The following is a 22774-nucleotide window of genomic DNA, read 5'->3' on the forward strand; positions in this document are numbered from 1 at the left end:
AGTAAAATAAGCAGATGCTATTAAATACTTGGAATTGGTAAAATGAGCTTAGAAATTTTTAGAGCTGATATACTTAACAAGAGAACGTAAATCTCATGTTTCTGGACTTACTCCAGAACGCAGCTTAATGAACGCAGCTGAATTTATTAGATCATTGTGTATTTCTAAAGTGATTGTTACAGCTAATTAAAACATTCATTTGAACTCCATTCTTCTGTCTGTTTACGTAACAAGCTTGTAATTAATTTTTTATGGTCCTGGATTCTGATAACCTTTTCCCTTATTTTGAAATGTATTTAGATGTTCTTTCAGCAGTGGAACTGTGTAGGCAGTCACCAGTTAGGTAGAGTCTGCTTCTTTTGAAGAAGAGCTTCTCTGTGAGGAGTTGGAGAGAGTTGTGGTAAATTCACAAGTGTGAAGATAACAATTTCTGTGTCCCAGTTCCTTCTAGCAATGTGGGGATGCGCATAAACTACTGTCCTAGGTTAGCCTTCAGTCTAGCAAGCAGCCTCTCTTTCCCTGACTCTGGGAGGCAGTTAAAGCTCTTCCTATGCTGCACAACAGTGCTACCAGTCATGTGGGGTGTATGTATAAAAATATATATTTATATGTTCTATTAAAATACATAAGTAAATAAAATGATATATTTGTATATATTTTTTTATCTAGGAAAATAATATTTTATGTATATATTTATAAGGAAATTGAATCCTTCTATTTAAAAACAAAACTCCTGTTACTATGTAAAGCATAAGTTTTGTTGCTGAGGGTATTTGTCTCTATCTTGTTCTCTATTGTGATAATTTACCATTTTTTATTTCCAGTGTTAGAGAAAAATTTCCAAGAGGGAAAATGAGTCTAAAGAAGCAGAGAGACACCGGGAGACAGCCACAAGATTGGAATTACAGTGATCAGTGGAATAGAAAATCAGCTAGCAGAGTGGTGGCGAAGACAGTGATTGAGATGTAGTTTTAGGCAGTATTCAATCTGAGTAAAGATCATGATAAATAAAAGAATGGCTCTGTGTATGTGTGTGTATTATGCACACAATTTTAAAAATTGTACTTAATAAAAAGGTGTGTTTTTCTTTTTTTTTTTCAAGTGTCTGGCAGCACATTGACTGCATGGGGATTGACAGGCAGCATATTCCTGACATATATCTGTGTGAACGTTGTCAACCAAGGTGAGTAGTTTGGTTGATTTTGAACTCTAAATAACTAGATTGAGTAGAGAATATAAAAAGAGGAGGTACTGGAACAACCAACAAATAAAACGCAGGCTACATAGCATAATCCTGACAATTCTGGTTAAAGGAGCTCCATTTCTGGTGCAGATGATCTTAGCAGTCTCCAGTCCTTTGTTCACAGTAGTCCTTGTTTCACCCCACTAGGCAGCAGGGAGAAACCCTTGAAATGCTTATCAAAATAGCAATGTATTCCTGGATCCTTTCTCAGGCTGACCAATGCATAGACAATCCATTCCATATTTCATTTCATGGCTGTCATACGTTGAGAAACTTTAACAGCAATGTTTTCAGGTCACCTGCCCCACCAGTATTTCTCAGTGTCATTTGTTTTTATGGTCCCATTCCAATATGTTGCAGTACTCACTTGGAGGATTTCTTGCTCTGGAATGAGTATTTGTATCCCCTCCACCCCCCAACTTGAAGTCATATGACATGACAAGGAGGGCATTTTGTTCTGACTGTGTGATAGGTAGTTTATACTTGAATGTCATCATAGTTGTCTTGTGTTGTAGAGGATAAAATGCTACCTGTTACTTAGGTTGCAGATTGTTAATTAAACAGGGAATAAAAGACGTGTGTTCAGAACACTTTAATTACCAATAAATGATTCTTTTATTTCTGAGAAATAAGTTTGGACCTTGTTGTCATAGAATATTTGTTTTGTATTGTATTGTGACGATAGTTCTGAAGAATCTGCAGGAAAATGGTTTAATGCCTGCTTATCTGTAATCCATGGACCGACGGTCAGTCTTTCTTCTGAGTTACCGAGTTTCATTACGTTTCCAAGTGGTTTGGATACTTGTATGTGCTTTGCATTAAAATGGAATGGAACAGTGCACTACTGATGTTTTTCTAAGTATCTAAACAGTCAGCTAGTCTACTCTTTATTCTGTAATAGTCAATGGAAAATGGTAACTATGAAAATGTCTGTCTTAATACTTAGATGTTTTGATGCATAAGTGTGTAGAATGGAATAAAATTTATTTTTTAATTTCAGGAGTTTAGATAAAGAAAGGGCAGTGCTGTTGCAACGAAGGAAAAGGGAAAATATGTCAGGTGAGTAAAGCTTAGATTTTTTTCCTTAGTAAAGTTTATAAAGTAAGTATATATCAACTGTATAGACTTAAGAGTGTATACACAGTTCCTGCAATTTTTATAGCCTTCAGCATATAAGGTTTGGTAAATCAATGCCTTTTACTTGACTTTATGGTTACTATGATAACATTATATCAGAATTGTTGCAGTTCCACGTGTTTTATTAAAGGTTGTCACCACTGCTTTTTTTCTTACAATTGTGGAATAATTCCATCTGTTTGAACATTGTTTCAAGTTTCATAGTAATGAATGTAGCTTTTATAATAACTACACTACTTTGAGTAAGCTACTGAAGATAAGATGGAAAAGATCCAGGTTTCTTCTTCTACAGTGAGAGGGTTACTAGGTCTCCTTTCTTTTTGTAAAAAAATTATTTCACAACACTGTTATTTTTTTTCCTTCATAATATAGACTACTCATCCTCATACTAATCTCTTAAAACTGTTCCACTGCAGGTGATATTCCTATCTGTAAGAATTACATAATTGAGATTTAAAATAGTCTAGCATAGTTTTGAGAGTGAATCCTAATTCTGATTTATTGGCTGTAGGTTGGGGTGTGTGTATTGGTATGTTTTTGGGTTTGTTTTGACAACAAGTAAAATTGCTAAAGTTGGGTAATACAATTATATGATGTTTTGAGATTTTCTTTTTTTTTTTTTTTTTTTTTGCCTTTGATAGCTAGATGAGGCTTGTAGTGCAAGGACCTATTTCAGTCTCCATATTTTATGAAATTAGCTCTCCTACTGTTTATAGAATTTCAAAACTCAGCTGGCCTAACTTGTCAGGAGTTCTGTCCAGCCATTACCAAAATGTGTTGTGGGTTTCTTGATTGACAGGTGATGCTTTCAAGCTCTGTTAGAAAACTCATAATTTGGGAGGAAGTCATCCTCCTAAACTTAACATGTTTTACTTTCAAATCATGTCTCTGAAGTAGTGGGGTATGTGCAAGTGTGTGTGTGTTAGGATTTCTTTAAAAAATACCATGTAGATGAGGTACTGCTGCCTACTTCATATGCCTTCAGAAAATTCTGAAGTGTGTGACGTGGCTTAGAAGTGTGTGTGGCTTAATAGTACTTCTTGGTGCAGTTGACACTTTCTGCTGTCCAGTGCTAAGCTGCCTCAAGTCCCTTAAAGGCATTAATGACTTCTTTAGAACCACAATCATTTTTTATTTTGTCTGTTTTCATTTTAATAAAACCAGACTTACTTTGTAAACTTTAGGTTGACCTGCTACATAGTACAAATTTTTTTTAGAATTTAAAATTAATTTTTGCTGATTCTATTAAGATAATAGAACATGTACATTTATAATTCATTTGGAGTTAATGAGTTCACCAAGTGGTATGATACTGTGAGAATGAACTTGAATTTACATACAGGATAGGAGAAGTTGATGATCTGAGCTATTTATGTCATCTCTTAGGATTTGTAGCCACACTATCTCATTGTTAAGTATAAACTTAAGGTAAGAGAGAGAGTAAAAATCTTAGCAGGAGCCGAAGAGGCTTTACTTTTGAAGTTAGTGTTCAGCCCTCCTTAATCCTGATTATGATTGTTTAAAATCTGTTCTATGTATTCAGTAGGAAAATAAATACTAAATGGTAAATCTTAAGTATCAAAACAGAGTAAAAGACCAATTCTAATCCTGTTCAGTCTAAGGCTCAGTTGAAGTGCAATATCAATTACTAAGATTTATAATACATAACTTGAAATGAATGTATGCTTGCATCTCTAGTTAATTTTCATTTATCCAATACAATTGCTTGGCTAAATGCACTTTTCTGTATGTTGACTGATATTACATGGTTCAATCAGACTTGAAGTAGTTCTGGATGTGAACTGTCTATCATGAGACATTAGTAAAAATGGCCAGTTTTCATGGATGATTCCAAGTAGGAAGAGCAAAAGTGGCATGAATTTGAATGTACGTATTAAATGTTTTAAGTATTTCACAGCACCAGAATGTTACTTGTAACTTACTTATTACTAAGTTACAGGTGTTTGATTAAAGGTAAGATTGCATTATTTGGATGTTCTTTGATGAGTTAATATATATTTAGGGCTTTTTTTTTAGGCTTACATATAATAGGACTTTTCCTTTAGATATGAGACTACTTTACAGTATAACATTTTTTATTGGAAAGATTTCTAAAGAGTTGCTGCTTTAGCCATGTTGCATCCAGAGCTAAACAGTGGGGAGCAAGTAGTAGTAGTTTGCCTCAAGAAAAGAGCTTTTTAAGTGAACATTTTACATTATATGAAATTTAGTGAGAGTCTTAAACTTTTATGTGTAACCACATCACCTTTTTTCCCTGTCAACACTTACAGCTCATTGTTCTGGGGCCCGTGGTTATATGTGGTGGTGGCGTTGTTCTGGTGTAAAAGTGTAATTCTGATGCAGCTTATTGTGCATTGGATTGCTTGCTATCCAATGGAGTGGGATATTGCTAATCCAGTGGGTTCAGTGGAGTGAGCACCTTTGTTAAGCCCCTAGTCAATTGTATCCTGGATGCTTTGGGTTTGGTTTTTTGATGTTGTTTGTTGTTGTTGTTGGGGTTTGGGAGAGGGGGGGGTTGGGGGGTTTTTTTTTAAAGATGTAGTATCTAGATGTGTAACTTGTTCAAGGATGTTGCTTCAAGCTGCCTGGTCTTGAAATTGGTGCTGATGCAATCACTTGCTGCTTATGGCACAATGATTCTGGACCCATAACTTCTTGTGAAATTTGGAGAGTTTGTATCTTGCCTTCCAAGATGCAAAATCTTCCCTTAGTGTGCTTTACTAAGGCTCTCCAAAGTGAAAGCAGGTTATGTAGGTTAAGAAGGAGTGTCTCAAAACAACTCTCTGTAATTATATGTTTGGTTGAGGTGATTATTCTTTACAGTAAGTTAGGGCACAGTGTAGACAACAATATTGAAATGTTGCTTCCCGAAGGAAGACAGTGTTTTGTGGGTTTTTTGAGGAGGGTTGGGGGGGGGCTGTTTGGCTGTGACGTAATGATTCTGTAGGCACTAGTGTATGGACCACAAACATTGACAATTTCAAGAGGGCCTTGGGTTTTCATTTCTCAATTGTTGGTTACTCTGCTACTCATTTTTCTTTGATTAGATGTTTCTTCTTTCTATGTGGTTTTTTTATGCTAGTTCAGAAAATGGTCCCAGCAGAGATGTAAACAAATTCAGAAAACATCATCAGTTCCTGATATATGAAGTATAATTATGTGCCTAATAAATTGTTCAAAAGAACAACCAAGATGGTAAAATTGGATTGCTTACTATGCACAGAAGAACCCTGTTAAGGAATGTTGTGAGCAAGAAAAATCCAGAGTAACCAGTAACTGGAGTTCTTTATTTAGTAAAGAAGGTTCAAGAATTAGGACCATTGAGTGCACTGATTAAGGCAACATCCTTCTGAGCTCAGAAGGAATGTTTTCTCTGCTTTCATTAAGTATTTGCAAAGCCTGCTTCTATGCAGTTTCAGAAAAAGTCTTGCTTAGTGTATATTTGCTGAGGGCAGAATATTTGGAAAAGCTGCTAAAATCTGAGAAGTCTGTACTAAGCACATGTGAACAGCAGTCTCCTATCTATGTGCACCATCTCTCTTCCAATCCTCCCCATACTTCACAGCCTTTCATCTTGACAGAACTAGGGTAATCCTGTTTCGGGTCAGAAAATGTATTTGTCTGACATAAATGCTGATGTATGCTAAATTTCAGGCTTTGGCTTTTAGGTCTGCGGGTGCACAGCACAAAGAAAAAATACCTATCAGTTTGTGTGTGATCTTGCTTTAACGAGTAAAATAGACTTCCCTTTTGTCTTCCTTGAGTAGCAAAATGTTATTGTTAGGGGATTTTGAGGAGAGAAGGCTTTTGGCTAAATTGACATATTTATCCTGAAAAAGGCACTTGACACTGCAAATTGCAGCTGAAATAGTTGATTACGACTTCCACATGACTGATTAATAGGGCTTCACAAGAATGCTGGGCAGTCATTAATTTTAATCCCCTCTAGAATAGTCATCTGAGAGAATCCTAATGCCATATTACAAGTGAAAGCTGTATATAAGTGAATGAGTTAACAAATACAATACAATTTTTTTTACCATTTTTGTTCTGATTCTAATTTTGCTTATAGTGGAATATGATAATACGATTTCATTCTTTGAATGGAATCACATCTGGTATTTTTTTCTTACCTGGTGTTACAAACATCTGTTACCAGCTTCTCATTGGTCATTCATTTCATACTGTTGCAACTGTTGGTGAATTTTGCATGTGAGCGTTTGAAGCCTTTGTCAGTACACATTTTTGTTTTTTAAAAGCAGGTGTAGAGTAACTAGTGAATGTTCTTTGTACAGTATTTGATTGTTTACAGAATGTTCTTTGTTTTAAAGATGGGGATACCAGTGCAACGGAGAGTGGTGATGAGGTTCCTGTGGAACTGTATACTGCTTTTCAACATACACCAACTACAATTACTTTAACTGCTACAAGAGTTACGAAAGTCAATGATAAGAAAAGGAAAAAAAGTGGAGAGAAAGAACAGAACATAGCAAAATGTAAAAAAGTAAGTGAATGTAATTTCTCTTTTTATGACTCTGTGTTATAAATTAAAGCTATTTGACATCTCTTACCAAGAGACACTGGTTTTAAAAATCAGGCTATTGTTACTAATATTTTACTACCTGGGTTTAGATTGAAATTTAATACTCTGCAGTAAATGAAGAGGCAGTATTCCCTGCCTCTTCCCCCCCCCCCCCCCAAGTTAATATGTACTAACCATGAAAGTTCAATTTTATAATTGAGGCAGAATTTGCAAGGACGAATTGCATTTACTGGACCACTTGATGTAGCTGGAGGTGGGGCAGAATGGGCTTTGGATACCCAGAATTCTGTGTCTGAAAGTCTTCAGTTGTGGTTAAGTTCAGAAATGTTTGCTGTCAGTTGTCCTGATGTGATTTCATGTCCATTTATTTGAGTTGAAATTGTGTGGAAGTGAGCTGTCAGAAAGTTAGCTACTAAACAGCTTTGGTAAGCAGGATATTGACATTATACTGTTTAGCTGCAGGTATTAACAATGAAATATATGTGAAGACAAATATATTATATGTGAAGAAGTAAAGTACATGGGGTTTCCTAAACTAATGAGTTCCTTTCTGCGGTTCAGTTTCACTGGCTTGGATGAGAATTTTGTCCTTTAAAACTAGAAGTCAGAATTAGTTACCGATATCTTTTTGGAAATCTTGAGTAAAATATTTCCTTTTGAATGAATGGTTCTGAATATAAATTTACTACCATGTATTCTTCTGTTATCTCGCAACATTGTGTGAGGTGATTCAAAGAATGAGGTTCTGATGTAGAATGACAAACTTCTTTCAAAAGTTAACATTATAGGACATCTGTGACACCTGCTTCCCCCTCCCTTCTTTACACAAATAGTGTGGTGAAGGATGTGGGCAATTTACAGATTTACCTTAAAAATATGCGGTGTTCCATAAGTAACTTTACAGTTACTTTGCCTTGAATTCTGAAATTCTAGAGAGTCGTGTTGTAATATGGGAGAAAGGTAAGGGTACCTGGACTACTAGCTCTGACATCCCATATGCACTTAGTTTGGAATGCTGAATTGTTTTTTAAAATATATTTTGAGAGATGTAATCTGTTGCCTTCTTGAGATTTCAACGTAATTTGTTCTTGTTGTCATCTTTTTGCATGTTTTATTGAGAATGGTCCACATTGAAGAGCTATTAATTCATTAACAGATTTTAAATTCCCTAAGAGATTTTGTATTTCCTCCGAAGAATATAAATATCTGATTTTGTTTCAGGCGTTTCGAGAAGGATCCAGGAAATCTTCACGAGTAAAGGTAATGTGATTTTGTTTGGTTTTTGTTTTAAACCTTAATTGTACATTACTTAAATAATATGAAGCATCAAGAGTGCAATTGGGGCTATACATTAAGCACTAAAATACTTTTGATAACTAATGTACTACATACTCATCGTAGTAATTTTAAATCAAGGTATGAGCAGGACATCTTTTATATTAAGGTATGATGCAGGATATCTTTGTTCTGCAAAGTTAACTGAAATAGTACAGTGTAAATTCTTATTCTGAGAATACTGGTTTTCAAGCACCAGTGGAGGAATTAGGGCTCGTTTGTGCTATGCAAGGGAGTAAAGTTGAGTGTATACCTCATTTGAACTTAGTAGCTCCAGCTTTTCATAGCTCTAAGCAGCAAAATAATGAAATGGCTATATTGCATTTGAAAGCTAAACTAGTGATTCTGCTCTGTCATACCTCCGTGTATTCATCTAGTAGCACCCTACTCACTAGTGCTGGCATAGTTTAAGGAATTGTGTTGGGATGTCTGCTTTGTAAGATTCAAGTGTTACAGCAGTCTGTAAATTTTCTGTGAGATAAAAATATGCATAGTGTGAAAACTAGGTATTTCCCATATTTTATTCATCCTTGGGATAGATAAAAACAAGTGGGACACAATTTACACTTCAAATGTATAAAATGTGACTTGCCAATAGTGAAGACAGAATTGAGAAAGAAAATCTCTATATTTTGTGCTTTTTGAATGTGGTGTTTTTGTGGTTCCATTGTGTGTTTTCATGGTTTTCTTAGCATCACACCTTTTATTAATGCTGTTTGTTTGTATGGTTCTCTTGATACACAAAAGAAATGTAATCAGTAAACAGGTAAATTGAATTGCTGAACTACTTGCTGTTTTATTAATGTTTAATAGTGTCTCTGCTCAGGTGGATAGAAAAGGGAGCGTTGGTTGGCTGCTGCTGTCCGTAAGGAGCATTGGTTGGCTGCAGCCTGGCTGCTGCTTATGAGGTCTGGAGGTACAACGGCACTTTCTTTAAAAGTGAAAGGATCTGAAGCACTGCAGAAGAAAATTGTTTAGTGAGGAACAGATAAGGGGAGAAAAATGATCTGTGCAAAGCCTGTAACATTAGAGTGACAACCTTAATGTAGTAGGTGTAGGATTAGTAAAGTTTAGTAAGATGTGAAGTGGAAAAAAGATACAGCATGACCCTTGAAGTTGAAAGGGGAAAATAAAATCTGTGTATTATAGGATGGAAGCTGGAGTTCTTATTTGCATATGCTCACAAAAGGGGGAGATCTGACTCTCCAACTCCTGCACTCATAGATTCATGATGCAGTGCAGTTGTGGGAGGAAACAATTTCAGTCTCCATTCTCATCCCACTAAAAGCTAGAATCCCTGTTGAAGAGGGAATGTATTCCTGAACTTGGGTGATATTTATGAAATGATAAAATTCATAAAAGGACAAATGTAATGATACTGAATTCAACTTAATGCTTTCAAGTAATGCAGAATTTTATACCTGACTTCCTGAAAAGAAAAACACCTTAAATCAATGCCATACCTTTGCCATTCATTTTGTGTCTTGTTGTAGACTTTTTTTTTTTTAATTTTAATATCTTTTTCTTAGCTTGTAATATCTGGTCTCTTACTTGAATTTTTAGGGCTCGGCTCCAGAGATCGATCCTACTGACAGTTCGAACTTTGGATGGGAAACTAAAATCAAGGCATGGATGGATCGTTATGAAGAAGCAAATAATAACCAGTACAGTGAGGGTGTCCAGAGGGAGGCACAAAAAATAGCTCTCAGATTAGGCAATGGAAATGACAAAAAAGAAGTCAGCACCAGCAATCTGATTTTCAAACCTCCAGTAGAGGTAATGAGCTGTGCCATGTTGTGTTATTGCATGCTGGTTTTGCATGACAAAGATGTCCATTTAGATGCCTTTTAAAAAAAGGGGATGACGACAACTTCACATTCATTTTCTGTATCTTGTCTCACCAGTTCTAAGTGTCAGAGTTTTAACAGCCTTCTCAGAATTTGTAACCAATTTCCATACATTGTGTATCATCCCTGATTGTTTACACTTGTCTATCAGTTCTCTTGCATATCAGTTCTCATAAAATAACTAAGGTGCTAGCCTGAGCCTGAACATTGGATTGTCCTCAGACTGTCTTTTGTGGTGGACATAACGCAGTAAACTTTGCTGCTGCTGTTCCTCTGCTCTGCAAGGAATACCAGGAGTGGTTAGAGTAGATAGAAACATTGAAGTTGGAATCTTTTTTTTCTGCTATGGGTATCAGCATATTAATTGTCCACGTTTTTCTTAAGATATGGTAAGTCTGGTATTCAGATAGAATAGAATTCTGTTTAGCAGTTCATGAGGGATGTTTCTGACAGTAGGTGATATTCAGATACTGATTTATTTTTTACTCTTGTGATCCTGTAATTTGTAGTTTATGAAGAAACCGTGCAATGTCTTTTTCTGTCCTTAACATCAGTTACTTACCAGCTTAAAATCAGAGCCATGTAGCAGACCTTAGCATTTTGTAGCAGAAATCTTGAGGAGTAGTTACGTAGCAGATTAATGGAAGCATCTTTGCTTCTTTTCCTCAAAGACCATCATGGCATATGGGACACCCTCCTTAGAGGAATATCCCTGCTTACAGAGCCTTTTGCCTACATAGAGGCTACTTCCTTTTTGATTGGCGATGACAGTTATGAGAGGTGTGTGAGTTCACTAATTGTCAGGGTATGTATTGGTTTTTAATTAAAAGCCATCTTTCCATCTAAAGATATGAAAATAAGACATTTGGAAACTCTCTCAGGGTGATTTTTTTTTTTAAATTATTATTTTGTTATTTTTCTGTTCTGTTTTTCCTTGAATGAATCATGAACGTCCTTTTATGTTTGCATGTTTTTGTTTTGTTTTGTTTGAAGGAATTGAAGCCTTTTGAAAGTATTATGCAAAACAATACAGCAATTCGTCCTAGTAGTGGTGAGAGTTAAGTGCACTAAGCGACATAGTACTTGAATTGTGAGAACATGAATATGTTGGTTTTCAGCCACGTGCTGGAGAACTAGGGCTAAAGCATTCCTTCAATCTAAATTCATAACTAGTTGCATTGGTAGGGGAACGGGACAGGGAATCAAATCAGGCTGGAGGTTTAATTACAAAAAGGAGGGGGCATTTAGTTCATGTATAATTGTTTAGTAGTTGTGAAAGTAATATGCTGTTAATAGTAATGGAAAAATGGTAGCAAATGATACTTCATAAATTAACTTATGTCTTTATAGAGTTATGTGCAAAAAAACAAGAAAATTTTAAAAGCTGCCAAAGACTTGCCTCCTGATACACTTATTATTGAATACAGAGGAAAGTTCATGCTGAGAGAACAATTTGAAGCTAATGGATATTTCTTTAAAAGGTTTGTTTATTCCAAATGTTTTTATAAGGTAACTGATGAAATGCTGTTTTGCCAAACTCTTGTCTCAAGTACAAGTGGGTCTTAGTTACCAGCAGTGTCTTGCATTTTACTGTTGTCTGATTAAAAATAATTGCAGCTGGAATCTGGTCTCCCCCTTCTCTTCTGGGTATCTTTACAGATCTGCTCAGGAGTTAGTTTCCTCTTTCTTTGTTCTTCCCTGGTTACAGGATTCCTGCATTCTCAGTTGGGTAGTTGTGTACCTTAACCAGAGATTGGTAGGTTCTACTATCCTAAAGTAATTCAGAAGGTAACTGCAATGACATTCTCTTTTGTGAGAGAAATAGATTTTACGACCATCAGGCCAAGAATGGAATTGGACACAGGTCAACTTAGGGCCTTTTTACTGCCAGAATTCTCTAGTTGATTAAGTTACTGAGCAATGCACGACTGCTTCCTTCTTCCTCTGGATGATTTTCAGTGCTGCCGTTAACTGCGCAGACATGCCTGCTTGGGAAATTGCAAGAGGCCTGTTCGAGGAGAGAGAACACAGAGCTTTTGCTGCGTAAAGATGGAAGGGTTCCCTGGCACTTGTAATAGCAGAACTTAAAGGATGTCTTGGCAAAGTATTCGGATACCTCCTTTCTTCAGGAGGGTTAGGTGCTAATAATACTGCAGGTGTTAGGCAGGGATGTGGAGTTGTTACTTTATTCTATTTTTTTACATGAGTCTATGAGGCACCTACATTTCTACCTGAGTTTCATTTTAGGACCTGCCATAAGAAAAGTTTAAGAAAGATGAATCTTAACCTTGTGTCTTCCATGTCTAGTGCTTGCCCTGTTACTGTTTCTCCCTTCAGATCCTATGCAGAAGAATTACATTCAGGGCTGTAACTCAAACTTCCGGTATTCTGAGAATACATTTGGAGAATGTACCAGTTAAAATCATGAAGCTTAAATACAAAAGTGTCATTCTCAGATTAACCCACAAATTTGGTGTATCGTGTCAAACATCATGTTACAAAGCTAACTAATGTGAAAAGTAAGTGGTATTTAGCATCTTTAAAAATGATAAAACTCTGGTTTTCTTGTATCTTTTTCAGGCCATACCCATTTGTTTTGTTTTATTCCAAATTCCATGGGCTAGAAATGTGTGTTGATGCAAGGACTTTCGGAAATGAAGCTCGATTCATCAGGCGTTCATGTACGCCAAATGCAGAGGTGAGCATATACATAAAGTTAAGTTAGGTTTTATTTACTCAGAAGTCCCCTTTTCCTTGAGTTTCCTAACTGATAATTTGAGGAATCCCTACAGTTTCTATACAGGTACTTAAAAAACAAACAAACAAAACCCACAAACACCACACAAAAAAACCCCAAAAACCACAAAGTAATTCATGATAATATAATGTGTTCTCTTGAGTATAGGTGAGGCATGTAATTGAAGATGGAACAATTCATCTTTATATTTACTCCATCCATAACATTCCAAAGGGAGCAGAGATTACTATAGCATTTGATTTTGATTATGGAAATTGGTAAGTATTTGAGCATGCTGTTCTAAAATACATCTAATGCTTATTAAGTTATGTTGCAATTCAGAGTGGCTTTGTTTTTATATCATTTACTTTCTTGCATGCTTTAATAACATAGGGATCCTTAAGCATTGTATTTACAATGAACAGTGTGTGTGTGGGTAGGGTTTCTTCTGTATTTTTATTACTGCATATCTGTTGGTGATTTCAGCAATGTAACAGTTACTTATAAGTGATGTGGAAAAGATAGAAAATTAGATGAATATGAATAAAGATGTACTATGAAAATTTATCATCTATAGGTGTTCTGTAGTGTGGGGAGAGTACAGGGAAGAAAATCTAGAACTATTCAGTAATGCCCTATTTATTTCAGAGTGCTTCTGTAGTATAACTTCAGGAAGACAGTGTCTGTGGAATTTAGTTATAAGTCATGTTTGTTTAATGTGTGATTAAGAATGTTCAAATACACTGAATGCTTAGTACCTTAGATTCTATAACCTATTACACATTTTCCTGAATGTAACTGCTGCTCCTTTGAATTGGGGAAAGGTCTAATAAACTGTTGCCGTTATCTGTAAGCATCCTTTTGAAATGGTAAAGGAAATAATCGGTTAAGTTCCACTCACGTTATGTAGGAGCTGTTATTCGAACACCTCTTTGAAATCTGATGGCAAAATAAGGCCTTTGAGCGATACAATCTTGTAATGATTTCTCTTGGCTAGTCGGAAATGTCCTAGGGTATAGGTACATTGTGCAGGAACATCTAGGCTAATACTGATCTTGGAAACTGAAGCATTGAGGAGACTATTTCTGTATGTGCACTTGGTTGGGTCCAGAAGCAGTCCAACTGTTTCATGTTTTGCTACACCAAGGTAATACACTTTTCTGTGGTCTGCTCATAAGTCAGCTTGGGTGCAGTGCTGTGCAGACATGCCTTCACTACTTCTGGACCTGAACTAGTTATGTCTGTAGAGTACTACCGGTACTAATCAACTTGGGTTCAGACTAGCTCAAGATACCTTGCACTGTTAAGTGTTGTAGACGTACTCCTACAGCCCTCAGGTGAAGACAACCTGAGAAATTGCCTATTAGACAGGTTTTTTGGGTTTTGTTATTTATCCTTTTAAAAGTATGTAGTAGTTGTGTTTAGTACCTGCAGCTAACAGCCTGTGTAAGCTGAATGTGTTTGAATAACAGTTCCTGTGTATCCAAATGGAACTTAAAATTGTGCAAAGTGACTCTGAGTTCTTTCCAGTGTGCTCATTCTGTAAATCGTATCTGCTGTCTTTGCATGAAGCAAAAACTTTCCTTCCATGCGTCTGTTAATTTCTTTAATGTGGTGGTTATATTTCCACCCAGGATATACTCAGGTTTTAAGTGTCTTCTGTCTTTTAAGCAAATTCTGTTAACGAGTAGATGAGATTTTTTAATTATAGCAGTATCGTGTATCTTGGTGAAAACTTGAGTCAGCTGCTTTTAATATGGTTGGTTTGCATCATAGCAGATGTTTAATGTGAAATGTATCAGCTTATGTGATTTAGTATTGAAAAGACTCATTGCTCTACAGCCTAATCAAAATACACCTTCTTGCATTTAATTACTTCTAGTAAATACAAAGTGGATTGTGCTTGCCTCAAAGAAAATCCTGAATGTCCAGTTCTCAGACGTTCTGAGCCTACAGAAAACATCAATACTGGATATGAAACTAGAAGGAAAAAGGGGAAGAAAGAGAAAGATGTTTCAAGAGAAAAGGAGACTCAAAATCAGAACATCACATTGGACTGTGAAGGAGCAGCCACCAAAATGAAAATCGCAGATAATAAACAGAGAAAGCTCTCTCCCCTCAGGCTGTCCATTTCTAATAATCAGGTATTGACACAAAGACAATCAGAAAGAAGAGCTTTTAAACACAGATACTCTCCTTTTGTAGTTATTAAAGGAATTTTAACAAGTCACTGAAAAGGGGTATGGAGACTTACCAAAAATCATAATGATGGATAAGCTGTTTAGAATTTTTTACACTATTTTCAGTTTTCCTTAATCATAGAATGGTTTGGGTTGGAAGGGACCTTTAAAGGTCATCTAGTCTAACCCCCCTGCAAGAGCAGGGACATCTATAACTAGATCAGGTTGCTCAGTGTCCTGTCCAACCTGACCTTGAATGTTTCCAGGGATGGGGCATCTACCACCTCTCTGGGCAACCTGTGCCAGTGTTTCACCACCCTCGTTGTAAGAAAGTCTTCCTTGTATTTAGTCTGAATCTACCCTCTTTTAGTTTAAAAGCATTACCCCTTGTCCTGTCACAACAGGCCCTGCTAAAAAGTTTGTCCCCATAATATTTGATTGTATTTAAAGATATGTTGGTTCCCGTACCAGTTTTAAGTATACATTTTTCCTCTGAATTTCTTTGTGGATCTCTAATGTGATAGCCTTGTGTCATGCTTTCGGGAGCTCCCAGTCCACCCTGAAGTGTCTTTTGGTTAGTTGCATATGTTGCTCAGGAGCATAGTATTTTAAACATAGCAGTAAGTAGCCCTGCTCCTATAACAAAACTTCAGCCCAGAATATTAAGTGTTGGCTGCAGCTCTGTGTAGAAGATTAAGTAGAGTTTGGGGAGTCAGGAGGAGGAAGGTGTGTTTTGAAGCTAAATACTGGATAATAGGTGGATAGTATGGTAAAGCTTCCTGGTAATACACCATAGTAGTCAAATTTAAATTAGCCTTTCTTTTAATATGTCAGTTTCAAAGGACTAATGGGAGAGATCCATGAGATTAACTTAATTTTGCAGAGCAGTTATTAAAGATAAATATTTGACATGAGAAGATGGTTACTTTAGTAACTATCTTTTCTTTGGTTTTGAGGGTGGTGGTAGTGGTGATTTTTTTTTTTCTTGTATGATTTTTTAATGATAATTTAGGACCAGAGAGAAAGGAGTTACTCTGGGAGGGAGCCATTCTCAAGTTCTTAATCCTTTAACATCACTTAAGAGTGAAGGAAATAAGGTGAAAATGAGCATATTGATCCCCAGTTATCATAAGATGATCAAATTGTTCTGGGGTTTTAGTAGCTAAGTAGCTTAAAAATGCTTGGCAGTCCAGAAAGCATGGCATGTGACTGTTACAAATTATGATCTCTAGAGGCAACATTTAGACTTTCTCATCTTACGTGACGTTTTTGGTTTCATGTTTTGTTTTTAACAAGTGATAACTGGTATTTGGAACCTTCTCCTGAGCTTTTAACATAATATACAGTGCCATAGAACAGCCACAGGAGAACTCGTATTGTTTTTCAAAACTGAACTTAAAACAGTAGGAATTGTGAGAAGAATAAAGCTGTTAAAATGCATATTTAAACATAGAAGTCAATTAATAGTTTTTTCCTGGGATGAAATATATAATGCTAGGGTAAAGAAAGTGTATGGGAAAATGTAAATGTACTTTTAAGACAAATGTTAAAAAAACTTTGTCTAGTCCTTTTATGTAAAAGTGAAGTTGCATATAGGACTAGTGAACACTTAACTATTTTTAAAGTTACTGTTTCTTTCTTTTCTTTTTGTTTTTGTTTTTTTTTTTTTTAATAGAAACCCATTATTAGTTAGCTAACTCTTTTGTGTTTCCTTATGGTATGGCACTGTCATTAGATTCTACAGTGAGAGTTTAAATGGAAGATGTGACTTTAACAGAATATACTTTTGAGCTGAGAAGAACTTCTTTGTAATTGTCTGTTAACATCTCCTTTGACATTCACTCTATTTCACTTAATGCTTTTTAAAAATGTGTGTGTAATGTACAGCTCCTAATTCTTTAACTGATTATAAAGTGGCTAGATCAGTGGCCAATGTTAGTGCCCAAAAGTTTCTATTGGTTTGGAGGTTTAATTCTGATTTTTTTTTTTTTTGATTGGTGGTGTGGGGGAGTGGGGATGGAACCCCAAAATCTCAATAAGATCAGTATGCTAAAGAAAAAAGATAGAGGTATGTCTAAGCTCAGAATGGGAAAGATCTAGTCAGGTGATGTTTACAGGTTTATACAAAGGTACAAGTGGATATTAGTTTTTCTTAGGTTTTGTCTTGATTTATTGGTATGGTTACTTTTGATGTAGTCATCTGAGGATTCTTAGTTCTGTGTAGCTTTTAGTTTTCCTTAGTTTGCAAGAGTACTAGAGCTTCTGTAAAGCAGTCATTTCCATCTTTCAGGAGCCAGATTTTATTGATGATATAGAAGAAAAAAACCCCATTAGCAATGAAGTAGAAATGGAATCAGAGGAACAGATTGCAGAAAGGAAAAGGAAGATGGTAAGTTTGGAAGCAAGTAGCTGCCTAAAGTTGTCACTAAGACTTAGTGACACCTGCTCTTCCCATGCTAATTGCTGCATTTTCGTAGGCTTATAGAATCTGAGTGTATATGAAGTCAGATCCTTACATGAACTTCAACTTAAAATGCAAGGCTTGCTATATGAGAGCATTTCATCTGGCTTGATCATTGCTTTCCGACAAAAACCTGCTTTTATCATCAAACGTATATAATTTTCTCTTGCCTTTAAAAAAGGCATCATAGAAATCATCTAGATTTTTTTTTCACCTTCTATTATTGCATGTTATTTGTAATGGCTATTTTATAGATAGCATTGGGAGTCCTAATTTTCAGAGGTTGGTAGAACAGTATTATAAAAACTGGCATTTTAAAATGTGCTTTTCTTGTTAGGCATTCAGAATGTGAGATACTTGAAATTACTAGTGAAATCAAAATCTTGGCCAAGTTACATAATGAAATACTAATATTTGGAACTTGCATTTTTTGTTCGTGCTCACAGAACTTCTGGTAAGTGGAGTTCAAGGTGGCACCAAAACTGTCTGCATCTGCCTGGACCTTAAAAAAATAAAGCAGGGTAGGGTATACATTCCTTTTGGTCAGTATTCCCTACAACTCTGTCATTAGCAAAATTGATGAGACTTGTGTTCATTAGACATCAGAAAGCAAAATCTGCTCAAGTAAAATGTGTATTTTAATACAAAATCTGAAGAATGACAGCATGAGCTCTAATACTAACATACGACAGTAACTTGTCTTGCTTTTTGAGGAATGATTCTCATCAGACACTGTTGGATGTATTGGTTTTGCTCCAGAGGATGTGCTGGCTTTTCCCCCCCCCCCCCCCCCCCCCCCTTTTTCAAGTTTACAAGGGGGGGGGGGGGGGGAATAACAATTACTTGTTATTTACAGGCAAATAATTGCAAGTTTGCCTGTATTTTACCAAGCAAACAGAGGCAGGTTCAGTGGCAAAGCAAAATTGTCTTCCTCATTCACTCATATGAGCAATATATTAGGGGAAAAAAAAAGTGTGCATTTACATATGTGAAAGATTGAGTGAAACTTGATCATGATTATTATTAAATCCATCAGACAAGAGAAGAACGGAAAATGGAAGCTATCCTGCAAGCTTTTGCCAGACTAGAAAAAAGAGAAAAAAGAAGAGAACAGGCTTTGGAAAGAATCAGCACAGCAAAAACTGAGGTTAAATCAGAATGCAAGGAAGCACAGATTCTCAATGATGCTGAATTTATCCAGGTAGTTATCTGGAACTTTTTTTAAAGTTAGCTTTTAACATGGCATATTTTATTGGTTTTGATGTCGAGCTGCACTTTAAGATGTATGAAATACTACCCCACCCCCACCCCACCCCCCCGAACTCAAATATATTTGACCAAAATCTATATAGTTATTTGACATTATTTTAGCTCCTGATGTTTTTTTTTCCCCAAGGAAATATGTACAGAATTTGTTTATGAGGAGTTTCAGTTACATTAGTTTATGCAAATGTGCGCACGCACGCACCAGCTGTATAATTCAGTCTCTTTTTGAAGTTCAGGATGGGAGGTGTTTACTGATGCTGACTTTAGCCACAGGAGGTGGCTTTCCTTAGGCACCCTCTATAACCAGTGGAGAACAACTTGCTTCTTTAGTGGATTATTCAGGAACATATTATAATCCTTTCTTTTCTTTTAAAGGAAAGGAATTATTAAGGCGTTGTTTGTTCTCGGTTCTTGCAGATGATACTTAATGTTTCATAAACAGTTTCTTACTCTGTTGTTGCTGGATGGTAGTAAGCTTCTTACCTTGCAAATACTTGTACACATTCTCAGTTCAGGTTGTTTCCCTGGATAGTATCTATCAGCATGCTGTTAAGTACCTTTTGTGACAATGCTAAACACTTAGTAAACTATACATTACAAAAAGGATATTGAACTGAAAGGCGTTATGATGTAAGCAGCTGATTTCTAGCTTATGGATGAATGAACGTGGTATGGCAGTTCTTACACAAATCTGTGGTAATCTGACCGATGACTGGTGTGTGTGAATACTCTGCTAATGATATATCAAGTGCTTGGGAGGAAAATGCAGGAAATGTAGCTTGCTTTGAAGAAGGATAGAAATACTACCTGTGAAGTCTCTTAGTTCTAACAACAAAAATGAGATAGAGGCTTTTTGGACCTATAAAGGAAGGGGGAACTGACGTTTTAAGAAAGATACATAGCTTTACATGCATGTGGGATCTGTTTACTAGACTTTTATTCTGTACCAGGAACCAGCAAAAGAAGAAACTGCCACCAAGCCTACCCCAGCCAAAGTTAATAGAGCTAAACAGAGAAAAAGCTTCTCACGAAGTAGAACTCACATTGGACAACAACGCAGACGACACAGAACTGTCAGCATGTGTTCAGATATCCAGCCGTCTTCTCCTGATGTGGAAGTGACTTCACAACATAATGAAGCTGAGAATGCTGCACTGGTAGCTGAGCCTGAAACAGAAACTGTTGTTACAGAAATGGTTACTGAAACAGAAGCTCCAGCACTTAATAAATGCCCTACTAAGTATCCTAAAACAAAGAAGGTATGTCTCTTAAGGGATGGGGAGAAGAGGATGGACTTTAACAGTTTTAAAAACTTATAGAATGCTGCATCCGTATGCAGCTATATATAGATTTTAAAAAAAAAGTTGACTCATTTCTTTAAAAATCACCATTACATAGCCACTCACTGGTAATAAATTAAGAGATTAAAAAAGGTATGTGTAACGTGCACTGGTAGAAGTTATTCTGGATTTTAAGAGACTTCCAAAATACATCTTTCAGAACACTTTTGGAACAAATCTTTTCTAAGGGAAGTACTTTCTAAATGGACTGAAATGATGTACATAACCAAAACATAATTAAAGCTGTTAATTTAAAAGGGGAAAAAAAAAGGAAATAAAACTTGCCTTTCCTTCCTTTGTTGATCATATGCTTTAGAAGGTATTTTAATGATAGCAAACAGAAATCTCAAAGGAAATAATTAACTTCTAGTACTTCTGAGATGTCTTTTCTGAAGTGAATGGATTTAAACACTCAAAATTTATGTGCATGTTTGGAGGGAAGATTCTTTACTCTCTTTAGAGCTTTGTTGTTAATTTTTTTTTATTGGACTGCATTGGAAAAAGCTTGAAATGCCACAATATTTAAAGACACTCAAAAAAAATCTTAAATCTGCAAGTGTGAATAAAGCAGTAAAACTTTCTGCTTTAAAATTCTACAGACTGCATTGAAAAATGACTTTTTTTCAGCACAATTTACAAGTTCTTCTGAAAATTTTATTCAGTGGAGGGGAAGGGAAAGGAAGTAATAGATTGAAACTTCTTGTCAAATGAACAACAACAATTTCCACATAGTTTTATCTTAAATGCCCAAACATACTTAACTTTTTTTTTCCAAAAGGCACCTGAGTCATCCTGTAACACTGCTTATTGCATCACTATTAAATTCTTGTCAGAGGGGAGACGAGAATCTTTCTTCCTTTTTTGCATGTTGCATAGCAAAAAAGAAGGAAGATAACTGAGAAGTCTGAATTTTACTGCACTTTTTTGCTGTTTCATAGTATTAAGGATAAACATCTGTGAAATGTCTCACTGTATTGTACCCAGTGTACCCTAAGCGAGGAGAAAGTCCTGCTTTAAAAACAAATTAATAAATAGGTTTGTAAAAGACAAGCAATTTAAATATATTATGATGATAGGTGTTAAAGCCTTAGTATCATCTCAGTAATTTTTAATGTGCTATTTTTGCATGTCCTTAACTTTGTTGAACCATTGTAAAATTTAGGAGGTTAGCTTGGTTAGTTAATAGGAACTAAAATCCACTGGCACATTTTTCAAAAACACTGAAATAGCTAGGAAAGAATACCCTTTTTTGATAAGTGTGCCTTAGTAAATGGGTTGTAATTTAATACAACTACAATAGTGAAGAATGTTCAAGGTGTCTGCCTGACACATTGACTGAAGCACAGTCCTGACAGTATGGAAGTCTGATGAGGAGTTTACTTTAACTTTGTTCTATTAACGTTACACTATTTCCCTTCAGCTTAGGTGCTCAGGCACAAGTTTTAAATTTGTCTTGGAATTCTTTTAGTAAATTCACATCATAAGTACAGTTGATCTGGGCACTTGTACATTCAGTGAGAATTAAATACAAAAGAACTAAATGTTAGTTTACAAAAAAACCAAACCAACACCCAAAAAGCAAACACACACAGACACACACACCCCCAACCCCCCCCCCAAAAAAAAAAAACAAACAAACAAAAAAAAAAAAAACAAACTTTTGTATGTAGTGCAAATCTATACTGATTCCTTTTGCTGTCCCTATTATTTCAGTTAAACTGTCCTCATTCCTGCCCTGTGTATTCTTAAACTTGCAGCCTGGAAACTAGCTGTTTTCTGGTTTGTGTAACAGTTGACTAGGTGAATAATTAGACTAAAAAATTTCTAAAAGCCACTGATAAAAACACTCATAAAACACTAATTTTCTCTCTCTCTCTGTTTAGCACTTGGTCAGTGAATGGTTAAGTGAAAAGAGTGATAAAACAGGGAAGCCTGCAGACAGTCTGTCAGAAAGGCCTCTACGCATAACTACCGACCCTGAAGTTCTGGCTACTCAACTAAATTCTTTACCAGGTCTCACTTACAGTCCACATGTCTATTCAACTCCAAAGCACTATATTCGTTTTACTTCACCATTCCTTTCAGAAAAGAGGAGGAAAAAAGAACCTGTGGAAAACATTACTGGCTCTTGTAAGAAGGTAATGCTTCTCTTCATTATGGCTCCCCATTGCATATTAATTAAAAATAAGTCTTTATTTGCTAGCACAAATTCAGGCAGAAAAAAGCTGGTTGGCAAACCAATTCTGTCATGTGCAATGCGTTTTAAAACGTTTATCATAAAACTGTTAAGTCACTGATTTGAACTTGTTTTGTTACAGCGCTGGTTGAAGCAGGCTTTGGAAGAAGAAAATTCAACAATGATTGATAGATTTAATTCACCATCGCAAGAGAGATCTAGAAGTCCAGCCATCAATGGTGAAAATAAAAGTCCTTTATTACTGAATGACAGCTGTTCCTTAACAGGTGAAGCTTTTACTAATACAGTACAAAAGAGCTATGTCAAAGTAGTTAAATGTGGAAGACCATGGTTTTTAAAGTGATGAGTTGATGAAAATTCCAGGGGTATTTGCACTCTTTTCTGATACTTTATGTGAAAGAAATGCTTAGTTGCATAGTGGTTGTTTTTTTTTTTTTCCCCCTTTAATGTATAATTGATACTAGGTA

At 35.9% G+C, this 22774-nt stretch overlaps 1 protein-coding gene across 5 annotated transcripts in view; it reads left to right on the forward strand.

The window, feature by feature from the left end:
• The window catches only part of KMT2E (lysine methyltransferase 2E (inactive)), a 62244-nt gene that overhangs the window by 27327 nt on the left and 12143 nt on the right, over nt 1–22774 (forward strand). For 4 of the 5 annotated variants that reach the window (XM_072859323.1, XM_072859332.1, XM_072859348.1 and 1 more), the window contains 14 exons: nt 1103–1183; nt 2244–2302; nt 6733–6905; nt 8166–8204; nt 9843–10055; nt 11477–11607; nt 12707–12824; nt 13032–13141; nt 14746–15007; nt 17334–17432; nt 18541–18705; nt 19721–20029; nt 21994–22248; nt 22429–22573. In XM_072859323.1, the coding sequence (XP_072715424.1) occupies nt 1103–1183; nt 2244–2302; nt 6733–6905; nt 8166–8204; nt 9843–10055; nt 11477–11607; nt 12707–12824; nt 13032–13141; nt 14746–15007; nt 17334–17432; nt 18541–18705; nt 19721–20029; nt 21994–22248; nt 22429–22573 (2159 nt within the window). Of the gene's footprint in view, nt 1–1102; nt 1184–2243; nt 2303–6732; nt 6906–8165; nt 8205–9171; nt 9196–9842; nt 10056–11476; nt 11608–12706; nt 12825–13031; nt 13142–14745; nt 15008–17333; nt 17433–18540; nt 18706–19720; nt 20030–21993; nt 22249–22428; nt 22574–22774 lie in introns of those variants that run through there. The other variant, XM_072859357.1, reaches the window with a different exon arrangement.

This window comes from Ciconia boyciana, chromosome 1 (genome assembly GCF_034638445.1).
Source record: "Ciconia boyciana chromosome 1, ASM3463844v1, whole genome shotgun sequence".
Lineage (NCBI taxonomy): Eukaryota > Metazoa > Chordata > Aves > Ciconiiformes > Ciconiidae > Ciconia > Ciconia boyciana.